This window comes from Phodopus roborovskii, unplaced genomic scaffold (genome assembly GCF_943737965.1).
Source record: "Phodopus roborovskii unplaced genomic scaffold, PHOROB, whole genome shotgun sequence".
Lineage (NCBI taxonomy): Eukaryota > Metazoa > Chordata > Mammalia > Rodentia > Cricetidae > Phodopus > Phodopus roborovskii.
Window position 1 is genome coordinate 42705733 of NW_026126407.1, and position 26476 is coordinate 42732208.

The 26476-nt window shown below is 41.1% G+C and overlaps 1 protein-coding gene across 1 annotated transcript; it reads left to right on the top strand.

Annotated features, from left to right (window-relative positions):
* Window positions 1–355: 355 nt before the first annotated feature.
* On the top strand, window positions 356–25636 carry Rars1 (arginyl-tRNA synthetase 1). Its single transcript, XM_051180955.1, has 15 exons — window positions 356–473; window positions 1677–1811; window positions 6757–6948; window positions 8071–8179; window positions 8818–8918; window positions 9465–9586; window positions 10913–11033; window positions 13437–13566; window positions 15742–15846; window positions 17398–17576; window positions 18315–18424; window positions 19419–19524; window positions 24312–24484; window positions 24767–25014; window positions 25428–25636. The coding sequence occupies exons 1-15, from the start codon at window positions 429–431 to the stop codon at window positions 25535–25537; spliced, it is 1986 nt and encodes a 661-aa protein (XP_051036912.1). The 5' UTR covers window positions 356–428; the 3' UTR covers window positions 25538–25636.
* The last annotated feature ends 840 nt before the right edge of the window (window positions 25637–26476 follow it).

Consider the following 26476-nt stretch of genomic DNA (forward strand, 5'->3'; position numbering starts at 1 on the left):
ATTTTCCACCTGCTTGTCCTCACCTTGTCAGCATATCCGTTCTAGCTGAGACATCCATCCCTGTGGGACTGAGCAGCTACTAGACTCTTGGACTTTCCATTCACACCTAGCCATTGTTGGACCACAGCCTGTGTAAATACATTCCATTGGAGGAGGGGGGGAGCAGGGAGAGAGGGAGAGAGAGAGAGATTCATTCTGTAAGTCCATCCTCCCCAGCCCCATTGTCAGCCAGTCTTGCTAGTCTTGCTAGCTTTGTGGCACACAGCTCCCGCCTCTCTCACAGTACCTCCTGGATCCCGCCAGGGGGCAGCACAGGGTGCACCTTGAATGACTAGAAATAGTAACGTTCTCGGGCAGCGATTTCCGCTTCCTGTCAAACTAGCCACTTCCGCTTCCGGATATTTGGCGTGTGAGTCGCTAACGGGAGGATGGACGGGCTGGTGGCTCAGTGCTCCGCAAGACTGCTGCAGCAGGTTTGTCGTCTGGGCGGGGCGGAGGGCTCGGGCCCAACGGGAGCGGGGTCGGGTCAGTAGCGGCTTCCCCAGGCCGAGGCGACGTCCCCAGCGCCGGACTTCGGGGCTTGCGAGGCCCACGCTTCCCCGGCGGCGGTTTTTTTTCTCTTAGGTAGGAGAGGAAAATCCCAATCATTGGCTGGGTTGTGCTGCTGACACACAGAGAAGGGAGGGTGTGGCAGAGCCTAGCTGTGTGGACAGCCAGGCTCTCCCTGCCGTCCGCGCACGTGTGCAGGGCTGGCGGCCAAAGCCAGGTGGGCAGAGCATGTGTGCTGTGGGACCCAGCCAGAAACTTCCCAAGCCGCCGCCAGCGTTGGTCCGGGACAGGGTCACAACGTTAGGAAGCGAAAGTTGGGCCAGCTTTATTTCTTCTTCCGGCCTAGCTAAGTGATGGGAACACAGTTTGCCTAAACCTGTTTTGTTACAGCAGCTGGTTTTCTTTTTTTCTTTTTTCTTTTTGCAACTCAGCAGCCCCGAGGTACAAGTTAAAGGGACAAGCGCTTTACTGCTGAGAGCCCTGTTTATAGTATCGAATACTAGAGACTGGGGGGGGGGGAATCTAAGGGAATTTTTTACTTAGACCTAGATAAGGCAAAGAGGGACACTTGAGTTACTTTGAGTATGGCTTTTGTCCCACTGGGGAACTAACCCCGAGTCACACATATTTTTTTTGTTGGTGGTGGTGGTATTGTTTTGTTTTGTTTTGTTTTTCTTGTTTTTTGTTGTTGTTGTTGTTGTTTTTTAAAGTTTGGTTGGGTTTTCTGTAGTCCATGTCATAAGATAGAGAAATATAGGCAGTTTGTAAGCCGGAAACCTGTACGCTGACCAAGTCAGGGTGCATTGGTGAGCTGAGGAAGAAACTTCTGTGTCTGAGAAAGGGTCTTGCTATGTATCTGTCATAGGCTGGCCCCAGGCTTTCAGCCCTCCTGGGTTATAGCTGTGTGGTACTCCGAACTCTATGGGGAACCCTCCTTCCCAGCGCTCCTATGTACACCCACTTTCATTTTATAGCGGTTATGGTATCACAAGGAAAGCCCATTCTCAGCACCTGTGCCCCCACATAGTGTGCAGAGCCAATGAGGAAGTGAGGCTGTGGTAACTGTCTGCCATTATCTTAGAATCGTTCCTTTGACCTGGACTGGGAAAGTGCCTTTCCCTTTATAGGAAAAGGAGATTAAATCTCTGACTGCTGAGATCAGCCAGCTGAAGAATTGTGGTCACTTAGAAGATTTTCCGAGTTTGGACCAGTTACGAGAAGAAAATTTAAAATTGAAGTATAGACTGAGTATCCTCCAAAAGGTGAGTACTCTGGGTGTCTTCAGATAATGTCTTGTTATTTAAGAATTTCAAAGTATACACTACAGAAACTGAAGAGTTTGTTTGAAATTCTGTTTTCCTGCATAGTCCAAGTTGAGACTCATTTGACATAGAGTGGAGGAATTGATGAGAACCCTTGAAGTGGTTCATCACACAGGTTTAAGGACTGACTTGGGAGTTGAGATTTCTTAAACAGGTAATCCCTGTGCTTTCAAAAACAATTTTTTTAAAATGTTTTTTTTATAAATCATTACCAATATCATAAAAAATTTCATTTATTTGGGTTTGGTACTGAAGCCTAGGAACAAACTAATAGTGTCGTTTTAAAGTATGCTCACTTATATATAAATTCTATGCTGTTAAGTTTATTATTTCACAGTTTTGTTATATTTTACAGCATCTCTGAGGTTTCTTTTCATTTCCTATTGCAAAACTTTCTGTCTGTCCATCCAACTGCCCCCCCCCCTTCTCTTTCTTAGACAGTGTCTCATTCTTCAGCCCAAGCTGGCTTTCAAGCTTACCTCCATTTTGCAGTGTCTTTCTGCTTCTGTTTCTCTAGTGCTGTGTTTACGGGCGTGGACTGCCGTGCCACCATTTTAATGTCTTACAGTCTAGGATAGTTATTAATGTAGGAGGGAAAAAAGCTTACCTTCAGTTTTTTGGCCTGCCTTTCAGGTTTGCTGATGACACGTCCCAGAGCATTACATCATTCTCGTAATTGTTCTCGTGTGTGTGTGTGTGTGTGTGTGTGTGTGTGTGTGTGTGTGTGTGTGTGAGAGAGAGAGAGAGAGAGAGAGAGAGAGAGAGAGAGAGAGAGAGAGTGTGTGTGTGTATGAGAGAGAGTGTGTATGTGTGTGAGAGAGAGAGAGATTGAGATTCTTTGAATTGCACAGACATTACTCCATTGACTCATCATTCCCTTGAAGTTTGTTTTTATTGCTTGTTTGGAATCAGGTGTGCTTAAATTACTTTGTCTTTACGTCTTCTAACACAGATTTCTTTCATGGACTCCTCTGCAAAAGACACACAGTTTTGGTAACATCATTTGTTCTGCACTTGTCTCTACTGAATTCTCAGTTGTGTTTACTTTTAATTCAGATGTATTTTTAAAGATAGTAAAGGAAATAGCACAAAGAGACTAAAAAGGGCACCGTGGTAGTGGTGCCTCTAATCCCAGCACTCTGGAGGCAGAGGAAGGCAGGTTTCAGCAGAGGCCAGCCTGCTTTACAGTACAGAGCAAGTCTCAGGGCAACCAGTGCTACATAGAGAAACCCTGTCTTGAAAAAGAAAGAGGAAAGGAAAATCACAGGAATAAAGTTGTTTAGTATTTTTTTGGATTGGGTCTCTATCCCCAACCTTTCTGGAGCTCCCTGTATAGAGCAAACTGGTCTTGAACTCAAATAGATCCACCTGCCTCTGCCTCCACTTTCAGAGTCTTAGTACTTATTAATTAGATATTCACAGAAAGCTTTTCTCACTGGTCATTTTTAAGATTTCTGTCTTGATAATACTGCTATTAGAGAATCCCATATACTTTTAGGACTCTCCTATCTTAGTTTTCTCAAGAGCTGTTATTTTTACTAATATGCATAATGTGAGGTTTTACAAAAGGCATAGTCAGATTATCGTAAAGGTGATTATACCAAAATGTTTGTTTCTTTTGGTTTATTTGAGTCACAGTCTTGGCCTTCTATCCCTGGCTATCCTAGTATGTAGTGTATAGCCCATTCCCCTCAAACTTGTGGCAGTCCTCTTCCTTCTAGCCTCCCAAGAGCCGGAATTAAGGAGTATGGCCCAGTGATCAGCTGGGCCGTTGTTAAGAGCTTGGTGTGCTGGCTCACCTCTGTGATCCTAGTTCCTGAAAAGCAGGGGCAGGCCTATTGAGTGAGCTCAAGACCAGCATGGGCTACCGAACAAGACCCAGTCTCAAAACCAAAAATGGGCTATCAAGCTCACTGGTAAGTGCATAGCATGTTTGAGGCCCTGGATTCAATCTCTGGCACCAGATATGTGCCTATAATTCCAGCACTTGCTAGTGGAGGCAGGAGGATCAGGGAAGAGAAAGTGAAAGAGTCTTTAATTGACTATATGAGCATGTTAATTTGGATGAAATCAAGTACAGTGGATTTAGTGTGTACCCATATCTTTCCAATTAAAAAAATGAAACATTACAGATTTTAGGGACATAAGACTTTGTAAATGACATTTTCTATTGGAAATTTTTAGATTGAGCTGGGCAGTGGTTACATACACCTTTAATCCCAGCACTCAGGAGGCAGAGGCAGCTGGATTTCTTGAGTTAGAGGCCAACCTGATCTGCATTTCTACACAGAGAAACCCTGTTTCAAAAAACACCCCCCACCACCACCACATACACACCCAAAAAAAGGACATCTTCAGATTGTGAAAAACAGGAGTAAGAAATTAATAAAATAAAAATAAAAACCTAAAGTTGATCTAGTTTGGGAGTTGATACCAGTATATTTCCCAGCACTTTGGGAGGTTGGAGGATCAGGATTTCTAGGCCAGCATCAGTAACTTGAGACTGACACAACCAACCAAAGGGAGGGAAAACATTTAAACCAGCTCTTGTTTATTTCCTGAGTTAATATTTTTAATTTTCTGATATGAAAATTTTCAACCAAAGTACAAGCTTTATTTTTACCAAGTTGTTTTGTCTCTGTGTCTGTTAACAGTGTTTTTGTAAACTTGGGCAGAATTATCCTATTGAGAACAAATGTTCCAAAGAACTGCACCTCATATTGAGCCTTCTGCAAGGCTGATTGACTGATTAGATTCAGGAAGAGGTTGGAATGTTGTTGCAGGTCCAGAGCCCAATTACAGTTTATCTCAGGCTGTTGTGAGCCCCCTTAATAGCCATTCCTTGCCCTTTTTGGTTTTTGTTTTTAATTTTTTAACTTTTATTTATTTGTATTGGTGTTTTTTGGGCATATATGTCTGTGTGAGGGTGTCAGACTTGTAATTACAGACAGTTGTTAGCTGCTATGTGGGTGTTGGGAATTGAACCGGGGTCCTCTGGAAGAGCAATCAAAGCTCTTAACCACTGAACCATCTCTCCAACCTCCCTTTTTGGTATTTGACCTAACATTTTAGTAAAATTTCTCTGTGTAGTCCTAGTTCTGGCTGTCCTAGAACTCACAGATTCACCTGCCTCTGCCTCCGCCTCCCTAGTGCTGGGATTGAAGGCATGCACTGCCATCGCTGCCCAGTTTATCAAAAGGTTTTTTTGTTAAGTTTAATAACATAATTTTAACATGTGTGGTTTTGCATGATTTTTAATCCTGGAGGAAGAGACAGATAGATCTCTTGAGTTCAAGGACAGGCTGGTCTACAAAGAGTTGGTGAGGACAGGAAGTGGGAATAATATAACTTGATAGACTGAAAGAGGAAGATTGTTTCAAGTTTGAAACCAACCTGCTACCAAGTTACCCTGTCCAAAAAATAAAAAAGATAGTGTGTGTATGAGAGTTCATGTTGTACCTGTGATGAGGGAGGTGGGACTTGACCTCTACATTCTTGTCCACCTGGTTTGTAATCTGTCATTCACTAATCCACATGAAAGTAATGATAGTAGTGACAATTCAATTTTGTTATGTAAAGTAAAAAAGCATGCACACAAAACATTTAGTTCAGAATTTAATGTTATATACATTATTATTTAGCTGCTGTTATCATATTTACACTGTTGGTCTTTGCGTTGTTGACAGGTTATTACTATGTAGCCCAAGCTGACTGCTTCTGTCTTCACCTTGTAACTGCTGCGATTTTAGGTGTGAGCTTCTAGGCCTGGCTTTGATTTTTTTTTTTTTTTTTTTTTTTTTGGTTACTGAAAGTTAATGGTATAGTTGGGCTATGGTGCCTCAGTGGTAGAGCACCTGCTTCTTGGCACACTTGAGACTCCAGGTTCTCAGAACACAGAAAGTGTTTTTCATATGCTCTACAGAAAGCACTCGTTTGCTCACTCCTGTCATCCAGGACCTCCTCTAAGCTAGTGCCCTGCTGATAGGTCACATCCCTGTCTTTCCCCTGTTTTTTAGATGAGGTCTCATGGTGTAGCCCTAGTTGGCCTCTTACTTTCTGGAGTCTGGTCTGTCTCTGTTTTGATAACATCTTATATGGCAGGTGTGATACAGGACATATCAGATAGCACTGTGAATGAAATACTTTTCCAACTTTGTGAAGACATAATGAGTCATAATAGGAATAATTATATTCTGTCTTAAATGAATATGCTTCATTTAAAAGCTGCTGAGAAATAACAAGTAGGAGTTGACTCGGGGTTATCTATAGTGATCCAAAGCCTGTCTTTCTGATATAGCTGTCACTCTAGAGGATCTGAGCGATGTTTTATCCATTGAGTTTTTGATGTCAGTGCTGGTGTGGGACATCTTATCACTCATTTTCTTTTTATCTAGACAGAGCCTCTCTGCAGAGCCCTGGTTGTCCTGGAACTCACCATGTTGACTAAGTTTACCTTGACTCATAGAGATCTCCCTGTCTCTGCCTCCCTGGTACTGGGCCTCACTTTTTTTTTTTTTTTTTTCTTCCTTGCGTTTTGGTTTTTCAAGACTGGGTTTCTCTGTGTATCTTGGGAGTGTGTCCTGGAACTAGCTCTGTAGACCAGCTGACCTTGAACTCACAGAGATCTGCCTGCCTCTGCCTCCCAAGTGCTGGGATTAAAGGTGTGTGCCACCAACACCCAGCTCTGGGCCTGACTTCTGATCTCTATTCAGTCACCACTTTTTACTATTTGCATTCTATTAAGGCAAATACAGGATGCACAACCTCAATGTTTCCAGGACATTGTTCAGGTCCGAGCATTCCCATCCTGGCTCTTCTGAACATATTTGGAGTTTTGTGTGATGTTATACTGCTCTATTAAGACACCGCTGTTCTTTCCCTGCAGAGTCTTGAGGCAGAAAGGAGACGACGACCAGCTAAAAATATGATTAACATCAACAGTCGCTTACAGGATGTCTTTGGCTGCGCCATTAAGGCTGCATACCCAGACCTGGACAATCCTCCTCTGGTCGTAACTCCAAGCCAGCAGCCCAAGTTTGGAGACTATCAATGTAATAGTGCGATGGGAATTTCTCAGGTAACTCTTATCATTTGTTTTGCCTGGCCCTGGTTGACTTGATTCTCTCTCTCGTACACATCATCCTCAGTCCTGTGAACATAAATAACACTAAATTCTTGTACCTCTAAAAAAGAGGGGCCACTTTCCACATGGGACTAGGGTGTAGTTCATCCAGAGCCAGATTTGTATTGTTTTGTTTGGTGCTTCTTGCTGTGTTCTGGGTTGATGTGTGTGGTTATTGACATTTGGAAAGTGAAATTAAAAGTTAACAAATTATTGCCAGGCATGGTGACAGATGCCTGTGATCTCAGCACTTCAGGGGCTGGGGCAGGAGAATTGCCACAAGTAAAGGGCAGCCTGGGTTACACAGATGGCCTGTCTTTTAAAAAAAAAAAAAAATCATATTGCTGAAGATCACTATTGTCAATCACTTGCTATAGTTAGGATGTTTTTGAAGCAGACACAAACATTGTAATCTGTTTTTCCTTTCATATTTGGTTTCTTGAGACAGGGTCATTTTGTAACCATGTCTATTGCCTCAGCCCTCAGATAGTGGGATTTCTGGCATGTGCCTCTCCAACAGCCATGTTTTGTTTTAAATGAAGGAGTTCCTTATTTGCAGTAGAAACATTATCTGACTTCACATGACCCGTATCTGTATCTGTTTCTTTCACTTTCTGTGTTGATTGGGACTTTTCTCTCTGATGCTTCTGTGAGCTTTTTACTAGTGGTTTGTTTGTTTTTTGTTTTTGTTTTTTTTTTTTTTTTCTTTTGATTCTGAGCTTCCAACCCAGGGAGTCAGAACCCCTCAGCCACATCCTCAGCATAAGAGTGCTACTTATGAATAGTAGACAATTTCATGACTTGTGATTAAGACTGTGGATGTCTGGCTCAGGCTTTGTAGATGCAGGCTTTGTTGTATCTTTTAAGGGGGTGGGTTGGGGATGGGGGAGAATGAAGCTGGTTTTAGTGTGGGCATGGGTTTGGCACTGGTGAAGCTCTGGTTTATCCATTCACAGGTGGTTGGGCTTTGCTTCTACTTCTTGATGAGTTTACAAGTGTAGCTCATGCTTGGTCAGGGACACATTCCCTGGGAACTTGCAAGCTGGTACTAATGAATTCTTTCACATTGTGTTGTAGATGCTGAAAGCAAAGGAACAAAAAGTTAATCCTAGAGAAATTGCAGAAAACATTACCAAACACCTGCCAAACAATGAATATATTGACAAAGTTGAAATTGCCGGTCCTGGTATGATATGCTAGCTTTCTTAACACCTGTGTTGATGATAAGTGCTTTTTTGAGATTTACAAAGGTTTTAAACTTCAGTTCTGGGTCTGGGGATGTAACTCTAGCAGTAAAGTGCTTTCCTAACACATATAACAAGATCTTTGAGCTTTATCCCAGCATGGCCACCAAAATTAATTTTAAAAACAGCTGCTGTGTATGGTGGCACATGCCTGTTATCACATGTACTCAGGAGGCAGCACGATATGGACAGGCCAGCCCAGGCATTTAATATGTCATGAGCCAACTGGTTAAAATTACCTGGGTGATAAATTCCGAGCTACCATTTTGGTGTGACCTGTCCTTGGATAGGTTACTTTGCCTTCCACTGATTCAGATTTTCTTCTGCAAAGGGGCTAAGCCTGCAACAGAAGGGCCTTTTCTGTTTTCTAGGAGATTGAGGCAACCATTTGTGGGTCGGGTGGTGATGGTTTGAGACAGGTTTTCAGAAGGAATGACTTGAGTAATTATCTCAAGGTTGCTATTAGAACCCTGAAGAGTTATCATAGTTTTGGGAGCGAGCATAAGTGAAATGGGGAAAATCCTTCAGAGTAAGCAGTCATCCAAAATAGCAGACTGATCAGTGTTTTCTACTCTTTTAGGTTTCATTAATGTCCACTTGAGAAAGGATTTTGTGTCAGAACAGTTGACCAATCTCCTAGTAAATGGAGTTCAACTACCTGCTCTTAGAGAGAAAAAAAAGGTATGTGCACTGATACTTTAGCATTTTAAACTTGTAAGGCAAATGCCATCATTGGGAATCACCTTCACATCATATGAGTGTATGTAACTGTGAAGCAGGTTTCTGGGGTAGGTGGGTGGGTGGGTGGGAGGGTGGGTGGGTGGTTTTGAGACAGGGTTTCTCTGTATTGCTTTGGAGCCTGTCCTGGAAAGCACTCTGAAGACCAGGCTGACCTCAAACTCACAGAGATCTATCCGCCTGCCTATGCCTCTTGAGTGCTGTGATTAAAGGTGTGTGCCACCACCACCCAGCATGCTTTTATAATCTTTTAATCTCATTCCATAGGTATTTAATATTTATAACTGCTATTTATACAACTTATGCTGAATAGTATTCTCAAATACTAATTTGTATATAATTTGATTCTTTATCTTTAATGTGCAATTAGAGCCACAAGAAAATCTAACATGCATGAATTAGAATCTAGACTAATACTTAAGACTTATTTTTAGATGATAGCATGATAAAAGATTTATGCCCCCTTTTAAAACTCTTTTTCTGTTTTAGGTTATAGTTGACTTTTCCTCTCCCAACATAGCTAAAGAGATGCATGTCGGCCACCTCAGGTCAACTATCATAGGAGAAAGTATGAGCCGACTCTTTGAATTCGCAGGATATGATGTGCTAAGGTGTGTTCTCTTGCTTTTGTTGAAGTTCCTATTAAAAGTGACATATCTCATTTTTGAAGTATCTTCAATACCCTGGCTCAAAAGCTCACTTCCCTTTTGTAGTCACTTACTCAGTAAGCTTTTAAAAACATGTGCTGGAGGGCTGGAGAGATGGCTCAGGGGTTAAAGCGTCCACTGGTCCTGCTGAGGACCCAAGCTCAGTTCTGATACCCACAGCATGTGGCTCACAGCTGCCTGTGACTTCTACTCCAGGGGATCCAATGTTCTATTCATTCCACAAATTTATTTATGCTGGGTGTTGATGGCTCACACCTTTAGTCCCAGCACTTGGGGGGCAGAGGCAGGCTGGTGTACAGAGCTAGTTCCAGGACAGGCTCCAAAGCAATACAGAGAAACCCTGTCTCGGGGAAAATATATATAATGTGTGTGTAACTGTGTGTCCCTGCATTAGTTTATGTGCACCATGTGCATGCAGTACCCACAGAGGCCAGCAGAGGGCAATGTATATACCTGGAACTGTAGAAAAAGGTTGTTGTGAACTGCCATACTGGGAACCACACCCAGGTCTTCTGCAGGAGCAGTGGGTGCTCTTCCTAACTGCTGAGCCATTTCTCTAGCCTTCACAGATACTTCTTGAATGCTTATCTTCTAGTAGTCAGAAGTGCCTATTCAGGAAATGTGTGTGTTGGGCTTCGTAGGCCATGCTAGGAAACTGGGACTTTATTCTAACCAGTGGAGCCAAATGATCCAAAATATTGTTTTGGCAGTAGTGAAGCTAGATCAACAAAGGAACACACAATCGCTAAAGGTAGAGGTGGAAGGATATTACCCATTGGCATTTTGGAGTCATTTACTTTAAGTCCCCTACGATAATTGACTGAAAGTTACATTCTTACTCCATCCTTCTTTTATTATACCTATTTCTTTTGGGGAATGATGCTTGTAAAGGTCAGAGAACAACTTATGGGAGTTGGTTGTCTCCTTCCAGGCATTGAAATCAGGTCTTCCAGTTTAATGGCAACAACTAACATTGGCTCAGCTATAATATCCTTACTTAGCTACATAATACGCAGTTCATGGCCCATTAATTAGAAATTTATTCATTCAGTAAATCTTAAGTTCTCACCATATTCAACTGCTAGCAGTTACACAGAATTAAATGAATGTAAGAGCCCAAGGCTTCCCCTTGGCAGTTAGCAATCCCATTGAGGAAACAGCTACATAAACAGCTTTTACTAGAGTGGCAGATTGACACTTAGATGTTAATGGCTTCTAATGTATTTTTTATTTAATTTCTACATTTAAATTCTTATTCTCTGGTGTTAGGTTAAACCATGTAGGAGATTGGGGGACCCAGTTTGGCATGCTCATCGCTCACCTGCAAGATCAATTTCCAGATTATCTGACAGTTTCACCTCCTATTGGGGATCTTCAGGCCTTTTATAAGGTATGGCACGATTGTTGTATGTCAGCTATTCTTTTCCCAAAGGAAGTTCCAAACATGGTTGAAGTTCCTGTGTACTGAAAAGAATAAAGTGAAAACTGGTAAAATACTGAATTATTATCAAATGGGGCTTGAGAGATGGTTCATTAGAAGACAAATGCTTGGCCATTATAGATTTCCACATACAGTGGCTACCTTGGTAATGCTGCATTGCACTGGGTGAAAATAAAAGGTGATTCACAAAGTTCACTTACCTGAAAAACTGAATTCTTTTATACTCTTAGATACTTATTTGTTGTGTGTATTTGGAAACAGCCACCCTGGTGTCCTGGTTAGTCAGAAATAGCTGTCCTCCATCCTTTTGTATGTCTTTGCTTTGTTTATTGATAATATGTTAAAAATTGATGGCTCAGTGGTTAAGAGCACTGGCTGCTTGCTCCTCCAGAGGACCTGGATTCAATTCCCAGCACCCATGTGGCAGCTCACACAATTGTTTGTAATTCCAGTTCCAGTGGATCTGACCTACACATACACACACCAATGTACATAAAAACAGAGTTAAAAGTAATTATTTTAAAAATGAATTCTTACCACATTACCTGCTATACATTGTAGTGAAAGTGGGTAAGAACAGTTTGAGTTTTGTATGTTATGTGTGGGTTCTTTTGAAATGGGGTCTCTCTGTGTAGCCTGGGCTGACCTGGAACTCACTGCCTCCCTGGCCACTCTTAGCAGTATTCCTGCCTCAGCCTCTCAGGAGCTTGGTTTATACATCTCTTTAAAACCAAGTGGTGGTGGTGGTGTTTTGATATTTTTTTTTAATTGGTATTTTGAATTTTTTGATCTTTATTTATTATGCTTGTATGTTAGGGTAGGTCATACATCATGGCCTGTGTATGAGGGGAAGTCCAAGCACATCCTGCGAGAATCAGTTCTCACTCTGTGGGTTCTGGGTTGAACTCTTGTTCTGCAGCAAAGCACTTTGACCCACTGTACCATCTCGCCAGACAGTTGTTTAAAAGACAAACATATGCCTGGGTGTTGACAAATGACTGTAATCTCAGCACTGGGTAGGGGGGTGGGAGGATCTATAGTTCAAAGTTAACCTCAACTGTAATAGTAAGTCTAGCAGCTCTTAATTGTTTGCTGACTTTGATGATAGTTCTGCTGGATTGGTGTGCCACAGTTTTTATTTATCTGCAATACGTTTTCTGTGGCTCTTTCCCATAAAGTAGCATTGCACATACAGTCTTGTGTTTTCAAGATTGTTTTTCTTATGATAAATAAACCAAAAATCAGACTACTGGATTAAAAACCAAATACCTAAATTTTGGTGTTTTCTGTAAAAATTTGAAAACAAGGAAAATAACTAATCATGTTAGAATTGCTTTTGGGTATAGTGAAACAGATTTGCTAGTAAATGTGATTTTGCAGTACATTGCCAAAATTTACTGATTTGGTAATGAATCGGTTTTCCAATGTTTCTTAAAGTTTGTTTGGTTTTTTTGGTTTGTTTGTTTGTTTTTGGTTTTTTTGGTTTGTTTTGTTTTTGTTGTTGTTGTTTTGGTTTTTTGTATGCCTAGAGTAGGGGAAATGCACACATGTTTGTGGTACCCACTGAAGCCAGAAGACAACTTGTGGGAATGAATTTTTTCCTACCATAGTGGATGAGGCTGGCCTGTTACCTTGGTATTCTGACTGCCTCCAGAATGTTAGGCTTACAAGTGGAGCCACTTGCTCAGCTGAGTTTTGTATTTTTAAGAAAAAAATCATTTAATTTAAAAAAAAAGTGGGCTGTTTGTCATGTTTGTCCCCTACACTGTGTGTATGGGGGGGCACACTGGAGTTAACACCTGGTTACTATTTATTGAGATAGGGTCTCTTGAGTTGTATGTAGTCTAGTAATCAGCTTCCCGCCCCCACCTCCCCACAGCTCTACCAGAATTTAGATTAGCGGTGGCTGTTAAGACCACACAGCTGTGCTTAGGTTGTGGAATTGGAACTCTAGTTTTTTTTGAGTATAGGATGGGTACTTTATCCACTGAGATATCTCTCCAAGTTCAGCTCTTGGATTCTTGCCGGGATGTGCTTTTCTCTTGGTTAGGTTGAGGTTTTTGTTTTAGAGACAGGTTATTACTGTGTCCATAGCTTGTCTGGAATCTGGAACCTACTGTATAGAGGTCCTCCTGCCTCTGCCTGCTTAGTGCTGGGATTAAAAGTGTGCACCACTGCACCCGGCTACTCTGGTTAGTCTTGGTTTTGTGTTTGTTTTTAGGAACTCGTACTCTTTGATGTAGAACACTAGTGATATTCTTGTCTATTTCTTACTGTGTGTGCATATGTTCAGAAATGAGTGCATTCTTCATCTAGAACTACAGGATTACATCTTACAAATCTTTTAAACAGGAATCTAAGAAGAGATTTGATGCTGAGGAGGAATTTAAGAAGCGAGCCTATCAGTGTGTCGTTTCACTGCAGGGTAAAAACCCAGATTTCATAAAGGCCTGGAACCTCATCTGTGACGTCTCCCGTGCGGGTGAGTCTTTTGGTGCCATTAGCTAGTGTGAGTTTATTCGGGATTGATACTGGGTTTTGTGATTGGGTGTTGTGTTTTTGTTTGTTTGCCTGTTTCTTCAAATCTCCCATATTCGTTTCTGAATTGTGTGAAGTCAGGTGTGTGCTTTTGCAAACAACCCACGTGGAGATCGGAGGACAGGGGCAACTTTGGGGAGTATGTTCTCCCTATACCTTACTGGGGCAAGATCTCTATTCTGTCATTCTTCATGCTGTACTCCAGGCTATCCTGGCCATAATTATCCCATCTTACTGTAGCAAGCTAGGTTGATCCCAGCGCCTCAAGAGGCAGAGGCAGGCAGATCTCTGAGTTCAAGGCCAGTCTGGTTTACACTGTGAGTTCCATAACAGCCAGAGCTGTTACACAGAGAAACCTTGTCTCAAAAAACCCATATCCATCTTATTGTGGCACATTGAGAACAGATACTACCAAATCCAGGAATGTACTGTGTACACCAGGCTGGTCTCTTTGAAGATGCACCTTCCTCTGCCTCCAGAGTGCTGGGATTAAAAGCGTGTGCCAACATTCCCAGCATATGATTTATTTTATTTAAAATTATGCATGTGTTTGGCATACTAGTGTTGGTGGCTGGGATTGCAGGCATTTGCTATCATGTTTGCTTTGACAAAAATTGATTTAAAAGGTTACTTTGATTGGTATATGAACAAAAATTGCCAGTAGGTCTTCTACAAAGATTATGTGTGATTACTTTGCAAACTAGATTTTTGGTTTTTCATAACTGGATTTCTCTGCTGGCCTGGAACTCGATTTATAGACCAGGCTGGCCTGGAACTCACCAAGACCCACCTGCCTCTGCCTCCCAAGTTCTGGGACTAAAGGCGTGTGCCACCAGCACCCTTCGCAACCTCAATTTTAAGGCATTAAAGTATTGCATTTAGGAAATAACTGTGTCATTGATAACAGAAACAAGTCAGAGGTACCAAACAGAAAACTTAGTAAGTGTTTGTCTTGGGGTTTGTTTGTTTGTTTGTTTTTTGAGACAGGGTTTCTCTGTATTGTTTTAGAGCCTGTCCTGGAACTAGCTCTGTAGACCAGGCTGGCCTCGAACTCACAGAGATTCGCCTGCCTCTGCCTCCTGAGTACTGGGACTACTAAAGGCCGCAACGCCCAGCTCAGTAACTGGTTTGTGTTTTGTTTTTTTTTTTTTTTAAATCACCAGCTAGGTGATTGTTACTGGTTTTTTGGGGGGTTTTTTGTTTGTTTGTTTTTTTAAAGACAACATCTCTCTGCATAACCCTGGCTGACCTAGAACCAATGAAGTAGACCAGGCTACATGATGAGTTCCAGCCTGCTTCTGCCTCCTGAATGCTGGGATTAAAGACATTCACAGCTTAGCTTTTTCTTTTTGTAAATATCGTGGGTTTTTTTTTTTTTTTTTTTTTTTTAATGTGTGGGGCAAGGTTGTTTGTAATTTTTTGCTTCTGAGCAGATACTGTTTGTATAGCCTAGGCTAATCTTGAACTCACCATTCAGTGCTAGAATTATGAGAGCATACGACTGTGCCCAGGTTGCTTTTGAGAGAGATAGGGCCTTCCTTGTTTGTTCAAGATAATCTTGAATTCTTGGCTTCACGTATCCCTCCTATTCTGTATTTTCTTATTTGGGCTAAAGATCAAGAATACCACATTTGAGTTGATATCTCTTTAGAGAAATGGTCTCATGTAGTCCATGCTATCTTGAAAATGGCTGCTCTGATCCTCTTTCTTCCTTTACCTGGGCTAGGATCATGGGTATGCATGCATAAGCATGCCTAGTTGGTTTGGTGCTGAAAATTGAACCAGGATTCATAAATGCTGTACCTGTAATCCTCATTGAAGAATTGCATAAGAAGGATGTTTTTCTTATAAATAGGCAAGAAAAAAAATTAAGTGATGATATTTTGGGAGGTAGGTGAGGGCTGCTACATGTTAAACCCAGGGTCTCACACTAAGCATGTGCTATGCCACTGAGCTGTATCTATTCTCTTCCCAAATGGCAGCATACATACTGTTCTGTATTGTACATATTCGATGTAATTAATTTCTTTTTGTGTTACAGATAACAAGTTTCCTAGATGTTGTGTTTTTCCCCTTTTGCTTAAACATTTATTCATTTATTATATTTGGTATTTTCTAGAGTTTAATAAAATCTACGATGCATTGGACATCACTTTAATAGAGAGAGGAGAATCCTTTTATCAAGATAGGATGAAGGATATCGTAAAGGAATTTGAAGATAAAGGTAGGCATTACATTCTTTAACATTTAACAGATATATTTAGTTTATTTTTATACAATGAGTGTTTTGTATGCGTGTGTATGAGCAAAGGTCAGAAGAGGGCAGGACTAGAGTTACACATGGTTGCTCACCATCCTGAGAGTCCTGGGAATTGAACCTGGGTCCTTTGCAGTTAAGAGCCAAGCTGTTCTCCAGCCCCCCAGCATTACATTCTTTAAACTTGTTTTATTATTACTGAAACTTGCAAACAGACAAAAATAGAGTAAAATTTATAGTTACTATGAAGACCTTAAACTCATCACACAACCTCAACAGTTACAAATATTAAATATAGATTATACCTTTTTGTGTACTTTTACATATTTCATTTACCACTCTGTCCCTGAAAGAACATGTACTTTGTGCTTTCTGCTAAAACTGTAGTATCATTATTCACCAAAGAAATAATTCCTTAGTTTCTTTTTGTGTGTATGTTAAAGACAGGGTCTTGCTATATAGCCCTGGCTAACTTGGAATTAAATATGTAGACCACAGTGTTCTTGAACTCTCATAATTGTCCTGCCTTTGTCTCCCCATGCTTCTATGACAAGTGTAAACTATAGTGAAACTATCGTGTCTGATAGAAATTTCCTATCCCCATTTGATTGAACCCAAGGATTTGTTTGTGCCTTGTACCTGCTAAGCAAGCACAAAAAAAAAGCAGACAGAGCTGGGATTATAGACATGAACCACAATGCCTGCTCTGTCTGCTTTTTGTTTGTTTGTGTTTGTTTTGTTTTGAGACAGGGTCTTTCCATGTAACAGCTCTGGCTGTCCTGAACTCTCTCTGTAGGCCAGGCTGGTCTTAAACTCAGATCTTTAAGCATCTGCCTGTATCTTTTTGTTTTGTTTTTAAGAGGATTCATTAACTCTGTTTTGATTTTCAAGAATACAAGCAATGTCTGGTTATCTTTTTGTGAGATAAGCACGAGAACATGGTTTTATTTCTTCCTTCTCCTTATAAGGTCCACATACTAAATCTTGCTATATTTGAGCACATTAAGAGGCCCTATTTTCCTTCCAGGAAGGTTATGGTTCTAACCAGAAAGCAAAGCACATACATTATTTTGTATGCTGAGTGGATGCTTCCATTGAGTTTGGTCAGATGGAGTGAGTGCAGACAGAGCTTTGCCATCACATTTGACCTATGCCCTGAAATCAGTCTTGGTAATAGATCATGTGGGAACATGATTCCTCAGCTCTTTAATAATCTTTTAAAACATTCACAGGTCTAGTGAGAAGGCTCTGTTGAGTAGAGGTACTTGCTGCCAAGCCTGGTGGCCTGAGTTCAGTCCCTGAGACCCACATGGCAGGAGGAAAGTACCGGTTCCAAAAAGGTGTCCTCTGACCTCTGTCCACATTCCCCATGCACCACATTCTTAAAGAATGTTTATAGAATGGCCAGGTATTTATGTGGTCCTAGGATAAACTAGGATTCTGGTTCTAGGAAGGCTCTTTTAGCTTTTAGCTTTGTTAATGAGGAATGTTTTTGTTTTTTCCTTTTTGTTTTGCTAGGATATGTGCAAGTGGATGATGGCAGAAAAATTGTCTTTGTGCCTGGGTGTTCCATACCGTTAACCATAGTGAAATCAGATGGGGGCTTTACTTATGATACATCTGACCTGGCTGCTATTAAACAGAGACTATTTGAGGAAAAAGCAAATAAGATTATCTATGTAGTGGACAATGGACAAGTAAGTTGGATATATCTAGGGTCTGATTGCATTTGGCAAATTCACTAGAAACTTAAAATACAGAATACTGGTGCATCTCTGGAGAAAGAACAGGGTTGAACCCTGCTTTTCAGGTCCTTTTACAAAAAGTCATAGGTTGCCCCTTTGTTAATGTGGCATTGTGGCTCTGCTTTTATTTAAGTTAATTTTGACATATAGACACATAGAAATAAAAAGGCTGTGTGACATTTATTATGAGATAAGGTCTCAGCTAAATCCCAACTTTCTGGATGAAAACTAAGATTTAATAGAAACTATTTTGTTTTTGCTCTGGTGAGGATCAGAGCCTGTTTTGCATATGGCAGGCAAGTGCTATAACACTAAGCAGTATCCTCAGTCACTGCATTGCTCTTTAAACATCTTTTGATTTGTTTTATGATACATGATGGGCTCATAACCTAGGTTGGCCTCAACACTGGCTGCAAAGCTAAATGTGACCTTGAACTCCTGATTCTCCAGCTCTGAGGCAGTGAGTGAGATTACAGGCTTATCAACATGCCTGGCCCCTTTTGAGACCTGAGTGTAGAAAATGTCATTGTGGTCGGTCTTGTTTTTTGGTGATCACATCTGGGAAGTAGAGCTTTATAATGCTTGCCTAACAAGACTGTCATGTGATCACTGAGCACAGAAGAGTTGTATCTTTTTTTAAATTAGTATTAGAAAACTAACAAAGTGCCGTTCTATTTCTGCTCTTCATAGGCTATACATTTCCAGACAATTTTTGCTGCTGCTCAAATGATTGGTTGGTATGACCCTAAAGTAACTCAAGTGACCCATGTTGGATTTGGTGTGGTGCTAGGAGAAGACAAGTAAGTGGACAGGCAGAAGCTGGTGGTGATGGCCTTGGTCCCCACAGCTTCAGAAGAGGCTCTCAGCCCTCCAATAGCACAGAGAAAGCAAGAGTGTATTAGACACTGTCATGTAAACTCAGCAAAGCTGCTTTTCCCATGGTTTAGCTCTTCCAGATAAGTGTGTGCTATTGGAAGAACACTATAGACTGCCATCAGTCACACTTCTCATCTAGACTGTGCCTGTTTCACGCATGCTGCTTGGCAGTGTAGTCAAAACTGTTGGTACATTTACCTTCAGTTATAAACATGAAAAAGTGTGAGTCATTGAGATTCCAGCTGAATTTAAGATTTCTTTTCACTTTTGTGTAAAATATGAAGCCTACCAAATGTAACTTAATGATGTCCGTGTTTTTACTTTGTTCTGTTTTCCCCATCATTTCCCTCCATTCTGGTCAGTCTTTGAGACAAAGGGTAAATATGGCTGGCTTTCTATCTGTTGGGTAGTATTTATTATGTTAGTCCAGAGTAGAAGCAAGTGTGGTGGGTTTTTTATTTCAGTAAGGGCAAACATTTTTAATAGTATCTTGGGTTCCAGGAAAGTGAGTTAGTTAGGTTTATTTAGTATGTGTAGGTACCGGAGAAGTCCAGAATAGGGTACCAGTCTCCTTAAGTTGTGTGCTACCCCACATGAGTGCTGGGAACTGACCTCCGGAAGAACCGCCAGTGCTAGTCACTGTGAGCCATCTCTCCAGCCCTGTAGATGCATTCCCCCCCCCCCACTTCACTATTAAAGTGTACTAGGCTGGAGCCCCTTAGAGGCTTCGAAAAACAATAACCAGGTGCTTTTTAGTCGACACTGGAAAGCTCAGTTTCTTTGGTAGCTAACTGGAATATGGCCCTGTTACCTTGGCATGTGTTGCTGTATGTGGCTAGATCCCTCAAACCTTTTCAAGGATTTTTAAATTGAACCATCTAATTCAAAAATTTTAAAGGGACTTTCAATGTCTTTTAGGAAGAAGTTTAAAACCCGTTCAGGTGAAACTGTGCGCCTTGTAGACCTGCTGGGAGAAGGACTAAAACGGTCCATGGACAAGTTAAAGGAGAAGGAGAGAGACAAGGTAGGACAGGACCATTTTATGGAAGTACAAAAGCCGTGTGAGATGGGGTCTCACATAGCCCAAGCCCTCTTATACAGCCAAGGCTTGCCCTCAACCCCTGATGTTCCTGCCCCTACCTCCCAAACACTGTGATTATAGGTGTGTACCACCATGCCTAGGTTCCATGTTAATGTTCTCATGCTATGTGTAAATTGTTTTAAGTTTAACATGTCTCACACTATTGTTTTAAGCTAAAAACATTCAAAAATTGAGTCCAGTACTCAGTTTTTCAGACCCTCTCTCCACTACTTCCTCCTGCGCTAGTAGACTGTTTGGAGAAGTGTGGATTTGTTGAGCTTTTTGCAGGAGGGTCTCCCTTTATAGCCAAGATTGATCCTAAACTCCATGCTCGGCCTGTTCCCCAGGCACTGGCTTTACAGGTGAATGCTACTCTGGCTACAGTGGACCTTTAATTGATTGTGATGATCTGTAAACATGCAGTGGCTTCAGATTTCATTTATCAGTGTGTCATAGCTTTTATGGCATGGTAGGCAAGCACTTGTGTGTATCACTATGAAGATTGTATTTATGTTAGCGCGCCGTGTATTTGAGGCTAACCTTGCACTACTAATCTTCTACTTCCCTGGTGCAATTACTGCCACAGTCACCCTTTTACTTGCTCATGGAATCCTTCCTAGGTGTTTTGTAGCTCTTATAATTTAAGTGGGGTGTTTTTCTTGGTTTCAGTTATTAGGCTCTTACCTGTAGGTTAACAGTTAGTCCCTGGAGAATGTGAATCCTGTCGGTGGTTCTGCACAGGAGGTGCAGGGTTCTTGAATGATATGATGTGAGAGTAATGCTGAAGGGCAGAGACTCGAGGCAGCTCTCTTGAGTGAGTTCCACTACTTTGGAAGGAAGTTCTGTGAGCTAGCAGTATCTGCATTCATGGTGCCAACAACACAGCTGATCCTATACATGTTAGCAGAAGCACATTACACTGTGGGAGTATCCCAGATGCAGGTTGGTTCTGACATGAGTCCATTCACAATGTAAAATGCTATTCCTTAGTCAGGTTCCTGTAGGTTGCAGTGTGAATCTTTGAATGTTTGGGGTTGCCCACAAGGTGGCATGAGTCTTGTTTTTATCATGTTGTCCAACTTAGACATTTATTGTTTCTGTGAGGTTTTGGATTGGAGGGACACTGAAGAATTTAAGATGTGGTACAGGTAGATAAAACAGTAAGCAACGCCAGATGCAGTATATACACCTTTAATACCAATCAGTGCTCAGGAGGTGAGTTCCTTCACACACATAGTGTATAAATTTCAAGATTTTGCTTGGTGGATAAAGAGTAAGGTTTCACTAGTCTGGCCTTGAACTCTTTAAGGTTAACAGCTGTGGGAAAGCAATTTGTAAAATGAATTGTATTTTTGAGTTATACTAACTCAATTGTTTCTTGTAGTATAAAGAAAGGGACAGTGAGTGACCATTACATAGTCATTCTTGCAGATGAAAGCCAACCAACGCCACTGTAAAGCAAGCATCCCATGTCTAGTTTGTCTTCTGAAGCAGAAACTTGTTCTGCAGCCCAAGCTGGCTGTGAACTTAGGGTGATTGATCATCCTTTCCCAGTGTGGATGAGTGTAGATAGACCCTGATAAAGAAAACAAGATCTTAACAATACTGTTGCCATTTTTACTATAGGCCTATAATCCCTAGCACTTGCTCAGGAGGTTGATAAGGCCAGCCTAATTATAATAAGACCGTTTCTAAAGAAACAAACAACCTATGTTCAGACAGTCTTATGTGACCTAGGCTGGCTGCAAACTCTTGACCTTCAAGCCTTTAGGCCACCACTCCCAGTTTATACAATGCTGGTAATGAAGCTCAGGGCCCTGTGCGTGCTAGGCAAGCACCAATTGAACTGCAGTTCCTGGGTTTTAACGTGGGAAGAATATACCAAATTGCTATTAACTGTAGAGTTTTAACTGTAGAGTTAGGTCTTCAAGTTTCCTTCCATAGAGAAATAGTCGTGAAAACTTGGTTCAAATTTTGATGAGAGTTCAGAACGGGTTTTGAGACAGTTTTTCAATGTAACAGTTCTGACTTTCCTGGAATTCACTTTGTAGACCAAGCTGGCCTCAAAGTTACTAAGATCTACCTGCCTCTGCCACCCAAGTGTTGGGATTAACCACTGCCTGACCAAAATACTCTCATAAATATTATTGACATAAATATTTTTGTTTTGTTAATGTTTCTTAAATAAGAGCTAAGCCTTTAATCCCAACACTTGAGGGCAGGGGCAGTTTGATAATCTGAGCTCCAGGATATCCTGTCTCAACCAAAACAGAATATTTTAGCCTTCCATTGTCAGTACTTCTCATATTCAGTTTATTAACTTCATTAATTAGGTTCTTACCTGTACAAAATGACAGGTCTGTCTGTATAAAGAGGCTTGGCTAGCTGGAGAGATGGCTCAGAGGTTAAGAGCACTGGCTGTGAGTTCAATTCCCAGCAACCACATGGTGGCTCACAATCATCTCTAATGGGATCTGTTGCCTTCTTCTATTGTGTAGGTAGAACACTGTATACATATTAAATAAATCTCTAAAAAGAAAAGCTTGCCATATAAAAGGTTTAAAATAGCTGATCATGGGCCAACCGTTGAGAAGTAATAGTCATCTGTCTGTTAGGCAGAGTTAGAAGCAATTGGAAGATTTTAGTTTTAAAACATTTGCTTTCTAAAAAGCAAAATCTTTGAGGTCTATTCCTAAGTAATGAGAAAGAGGGTCATTTTCATAGCCTGGACTCCAGCTGTGAATATGCAGCAAGGTGAAGAGCATTTTAAGCTGGGTGTGGAAATCTAGGGCAGGAGGACTGATTTCAGGGCTTGCCTGAGCTACATAGGAAGATTAGAATTTTAATTTGAAGAAAATTTCATTGCTTTAAGCAAAAATTGAGATTGTTTTACACCAGTGTGTTAATGTTTCAGTTTTACAAAACTCTACCAGCATTTGAGTTATTCTTTCCTTGATCGTAGATTTTTCTTAATATCAGTCCTTAATATCAGTTAGTCATGGTGGCACATTGCCTATAATCGTGGGAGGATTACTGAAATTTATGACCAGTCTGGTTGGCATATAGAATAGAGTTTCAGCTAACCAGACTGCATACATAGCAAGTCTCCAAAAAAAAAAAAAAAGTGTGGAGACAGACATCCTCTCTATGCCTTATCTGATTTGTTCAGATCCTTTGTAGCTTGCTCAAGCTTTTAGTTTCTTCACTGTCAAACTATCTGATTATTTCTTTCTACCACACTCACAGTAGCTCCTTCCCACCTGGTTTTTATTCCTTCCTTAGAAAGTGTGTTTAAAGAAAACCCTTGGGATGTGGTTCTGTCAATAGATTGCTTGTCTAGCATGACTGAAGCCCTGGGTGTGATCCTCGGTACCACATGGCACAGACCTGTAGTCCCAGCATTTAGTTTGCCTGAGGCAGTAGGATCAGGAGTTCAAGGTCAGATGACTCTGGGGTGAGCCTGAGTTTCTTGATCCTTTTTAAACTATTATCAGATTTACATGTTACCTAATTTATTTCTAGGTATTACATGTTGATTGGTTATGATTAGGTATCATTTAAAACTATTTTCTTGTAAAATAAAATGCCCTAGAAATTACATTGCATTATTTAATATATGAAAAGTAATGGATGAACATATATTATACTGTAATTTGCATAGGGGGTAAAACTTACTTTTTTTTTTTTTTTTTTTTGGCATTGGTACAGCTGTGTAAGGGCATTGGATTCCCTGGAACTCGAGTTACAGAGAGTCGTGAGCTCTCATGTGGGTGCTGGGAATTGAACTCAGGACCTCTGGAAAAGTAGACACTGCTCTTAAATGCTGAGCCATCTCTCCAGCCCCAGAAACTTACAATTTTATGATCTTAAATACCTAACAAAGATGAGTGTGGACCTGGCCAGGGACCATAGGCAACATGTTGTTTTATCAACTAACTTAAAACCAACATCATTTACTTTAATTCATGAGCCACAAAATAGTTTTAGTGTGTGAATGTTCATTTATCTGTGAGCCAGATAATACAAACCCAACATCTAGCCTGTACACAGTGATCTTGTGGTCTTATTTTAAACTGTCACAAGATAGAAAACACATAAATTCAGTTGTTGATTACTAAAACTTTAAAATCTAAATTGTTGGGTATAACAGTCCCTGTCGTAGCTATGTTTTAAAAAGTTTCTCTTTTTGCCAGGCATTGTGGCTGGGATGCATACCTTTAGTCAGAGGCACACAGATTTCTGAGTTTGAAGCCAGCCTGGTCTACATAGCTAGGATTGTTACATAGAGAAACCCTGTCTCAAAAACAACAAAGTAGTAGGGTTGGTTGGACCCTAGGTCCTCATACTAGGCCAGAGTGCTGCTGTATGCAACTCAACCCCAATAACAAAACTCCAAATGACTGGAGTAACTGGATTTAGTAATGACATTATTGTTTGCTGCTTTGGTTTGAACCACTGAATTAGGGTTCCTTGCTAGGAGCATGAGCAACTTAGTAATACCTGTGTCACGATATTACTAGGCGCTGGTGGCCCACATCTTTCATCCCAGCACTTGGGAGTCAGAGGCAGGTGGATCTCTGAGTTCAAGGCCAGCCTGGTCTACAGATTGAGTTCCAGGATAGCCAGGGCTACACAGAGAAACCTGTCTTAAAAAACAAAGATAGGAATTCCATAGGTTTTCAGACTTGGTCTCCTACCTGTGAGGCTCTGAAGTGTTTGTTTTCCCAAAGGTCTTAACTGAAGAGGAGTTGACAGCTGCTCAGACATCCATTGCATATGGCTGTATCAAATATGCCGACCTGTCCCATAACCGGTTGAATGACTACATCTTCTCCTTTGACAAAATGCTGGATGACAGAGGAAACACAGCTGCCTATTTACTGTACGCCTTCACTAGAATCAGGTGACTACTCACACGCACTGTTCAAGTGATATGGTGCCTTTGTAAGGCAGGGTAGGCATCTCTTCAGTTTTTGAGCCAGGGTCTTGATAATGTCTGTGTCCCAGACTAGCTTCTATCCTCTGCCTCCCAAGTGCTGGGGTTACAGGTAGGCTCTACTGCACTGGGGCCAAGAATCTGTTTTAATTGCTGATATTTCCTGATTTACACTAGTCGTCCCAGATGGTGTACTTTTGAGTGAAAAGAACCTGTGTCTGACCAAAGGGTACTTACCTGATATTTCAGGTCTATTGCACGTCTGGCCAATATTGATGAAGAGATGCTTCAGAAAGCTGCTCGGGAAACCAAGATTGTTTTGGACCATGAGAAGGAATGGAAACTAGGCCGGTGCATTTTACGATTCCCTGAGATTTTACAAAAGATGTTAGATGACTTATTTCTCCACACTCTCTGTGATTATATATATGAGCTGGCAACTACTTTCACAGAGTTTTATGATAGTTGCTACTGTGTAGAGAAAGATCGACAGACTGGTAAGTGTCTCATCCGCTGTCCATTTTGGGGAAGGGGTGTCACCAGGATATTTAGGTAGCAACTAAAATTTCATAGCAAGCCGTGGCGTGTAACAGTTTGAAATGGGACCAGTCAAATCAGAATGTGTGTCTGTAAGTGGTGTTGGTATTGGAAACACCCACTATCATTGGCAGCTTTATGTTAACAAAGCAAGCCTAAGAACAGAATCGGTCCATGGGGTGGGTGTCCTTTCCTATTGTAGTATGTAGTCACTTTACAGGGGGGCTTAGAAAGCACTGGGAATTGTCAGATTTTATATAAACAGCTTGGGAAATGAGCTGTCTTTGTGGTTGGTTTTGTCTTATAGGGGGGAAAAATCAATTAATGACCTTTAAACTGAGAAACAAGTTAATATCTTCTTTTTTCTTCCCAGGGAAAGTATTGAAGGTGAACATGTGGCGAATGCTCTTGTGTGAAGCAGTAGCTGCTGTCATGGCCAAGGGGTTTGATATACTGGGAATAAAACCAGTCCAAAGGATGTAATCCTTAGGGTTGGAGACTGTTTTTTACCAAAGTGGCCATTAGTACTGTTTGCTTTTTAAACATTCAACGTGGATACAAAAATAGTAAAGGAATTTTCACTACTATCTATGCAAAGTGAGTTTCTTTGTCTCTAACAGAATTGATTCTAAAGGGAAAATTATCTTACAACATTAAACTAACATGGTGTAGTAGAAGCCATCAGGTTTGTAATCATTTTCATTAGACAAGGAATCCTTTCCTACTTATTGAGTCCTGAGAACTTTGTCCTATCTGCTCCCAGCTTCTTTGGTTGAAACTGGTTACCCCAGTTTTACAGGTTACAGAACTGAGGCTCCATAGAGGCCAGTAAGTTGTTCCAGCTTGTTCTGGAATGACACAATACATGGTGCATTCAAATTCCATTTTGGTAAAAGATGGCATTGACAGTACAATAGATCTTGGTTAAGGTGACAAGAAAATAGCCCCAGATTAACTCTAAATATCCTGTTTGTCTAGTCTTAATTGTAAGAAAAAAATCATCCCAGGGTTATCATTATTCTCTACAGAATAAAATTGGAGTTCTTTCAGCAAAACAAGTAGAGACTGGTAGAGGCAGTAAGGGCAGTTCAGGGGGTGCCCTAGCCATGACATGTGGGCCAGTAACATGCCAATGCCAAGGCTTGGTGAATGTTACTGTCCTGACTATTTCTGAGAGTCTTGAGTTGAACATTAATGATGAACTTAACGAGCTGTAATAGCAGCTGTCACAAACTTACCCTGATTGTCCACAACAGCAACTTCTCCAAGAGCTTTCCTTCGTATGCTGGCTGACTTGACAGATGTATCCTGTCAAGCGCAGGCCCTCTTCAGCTCTACATTCAGTGGCATGTGGGGAAAACAGGACAGCAGTGTGGTTTAGCCAGCATAGTCACTTAAGACACAGGCTAGTCTTTGCATTTC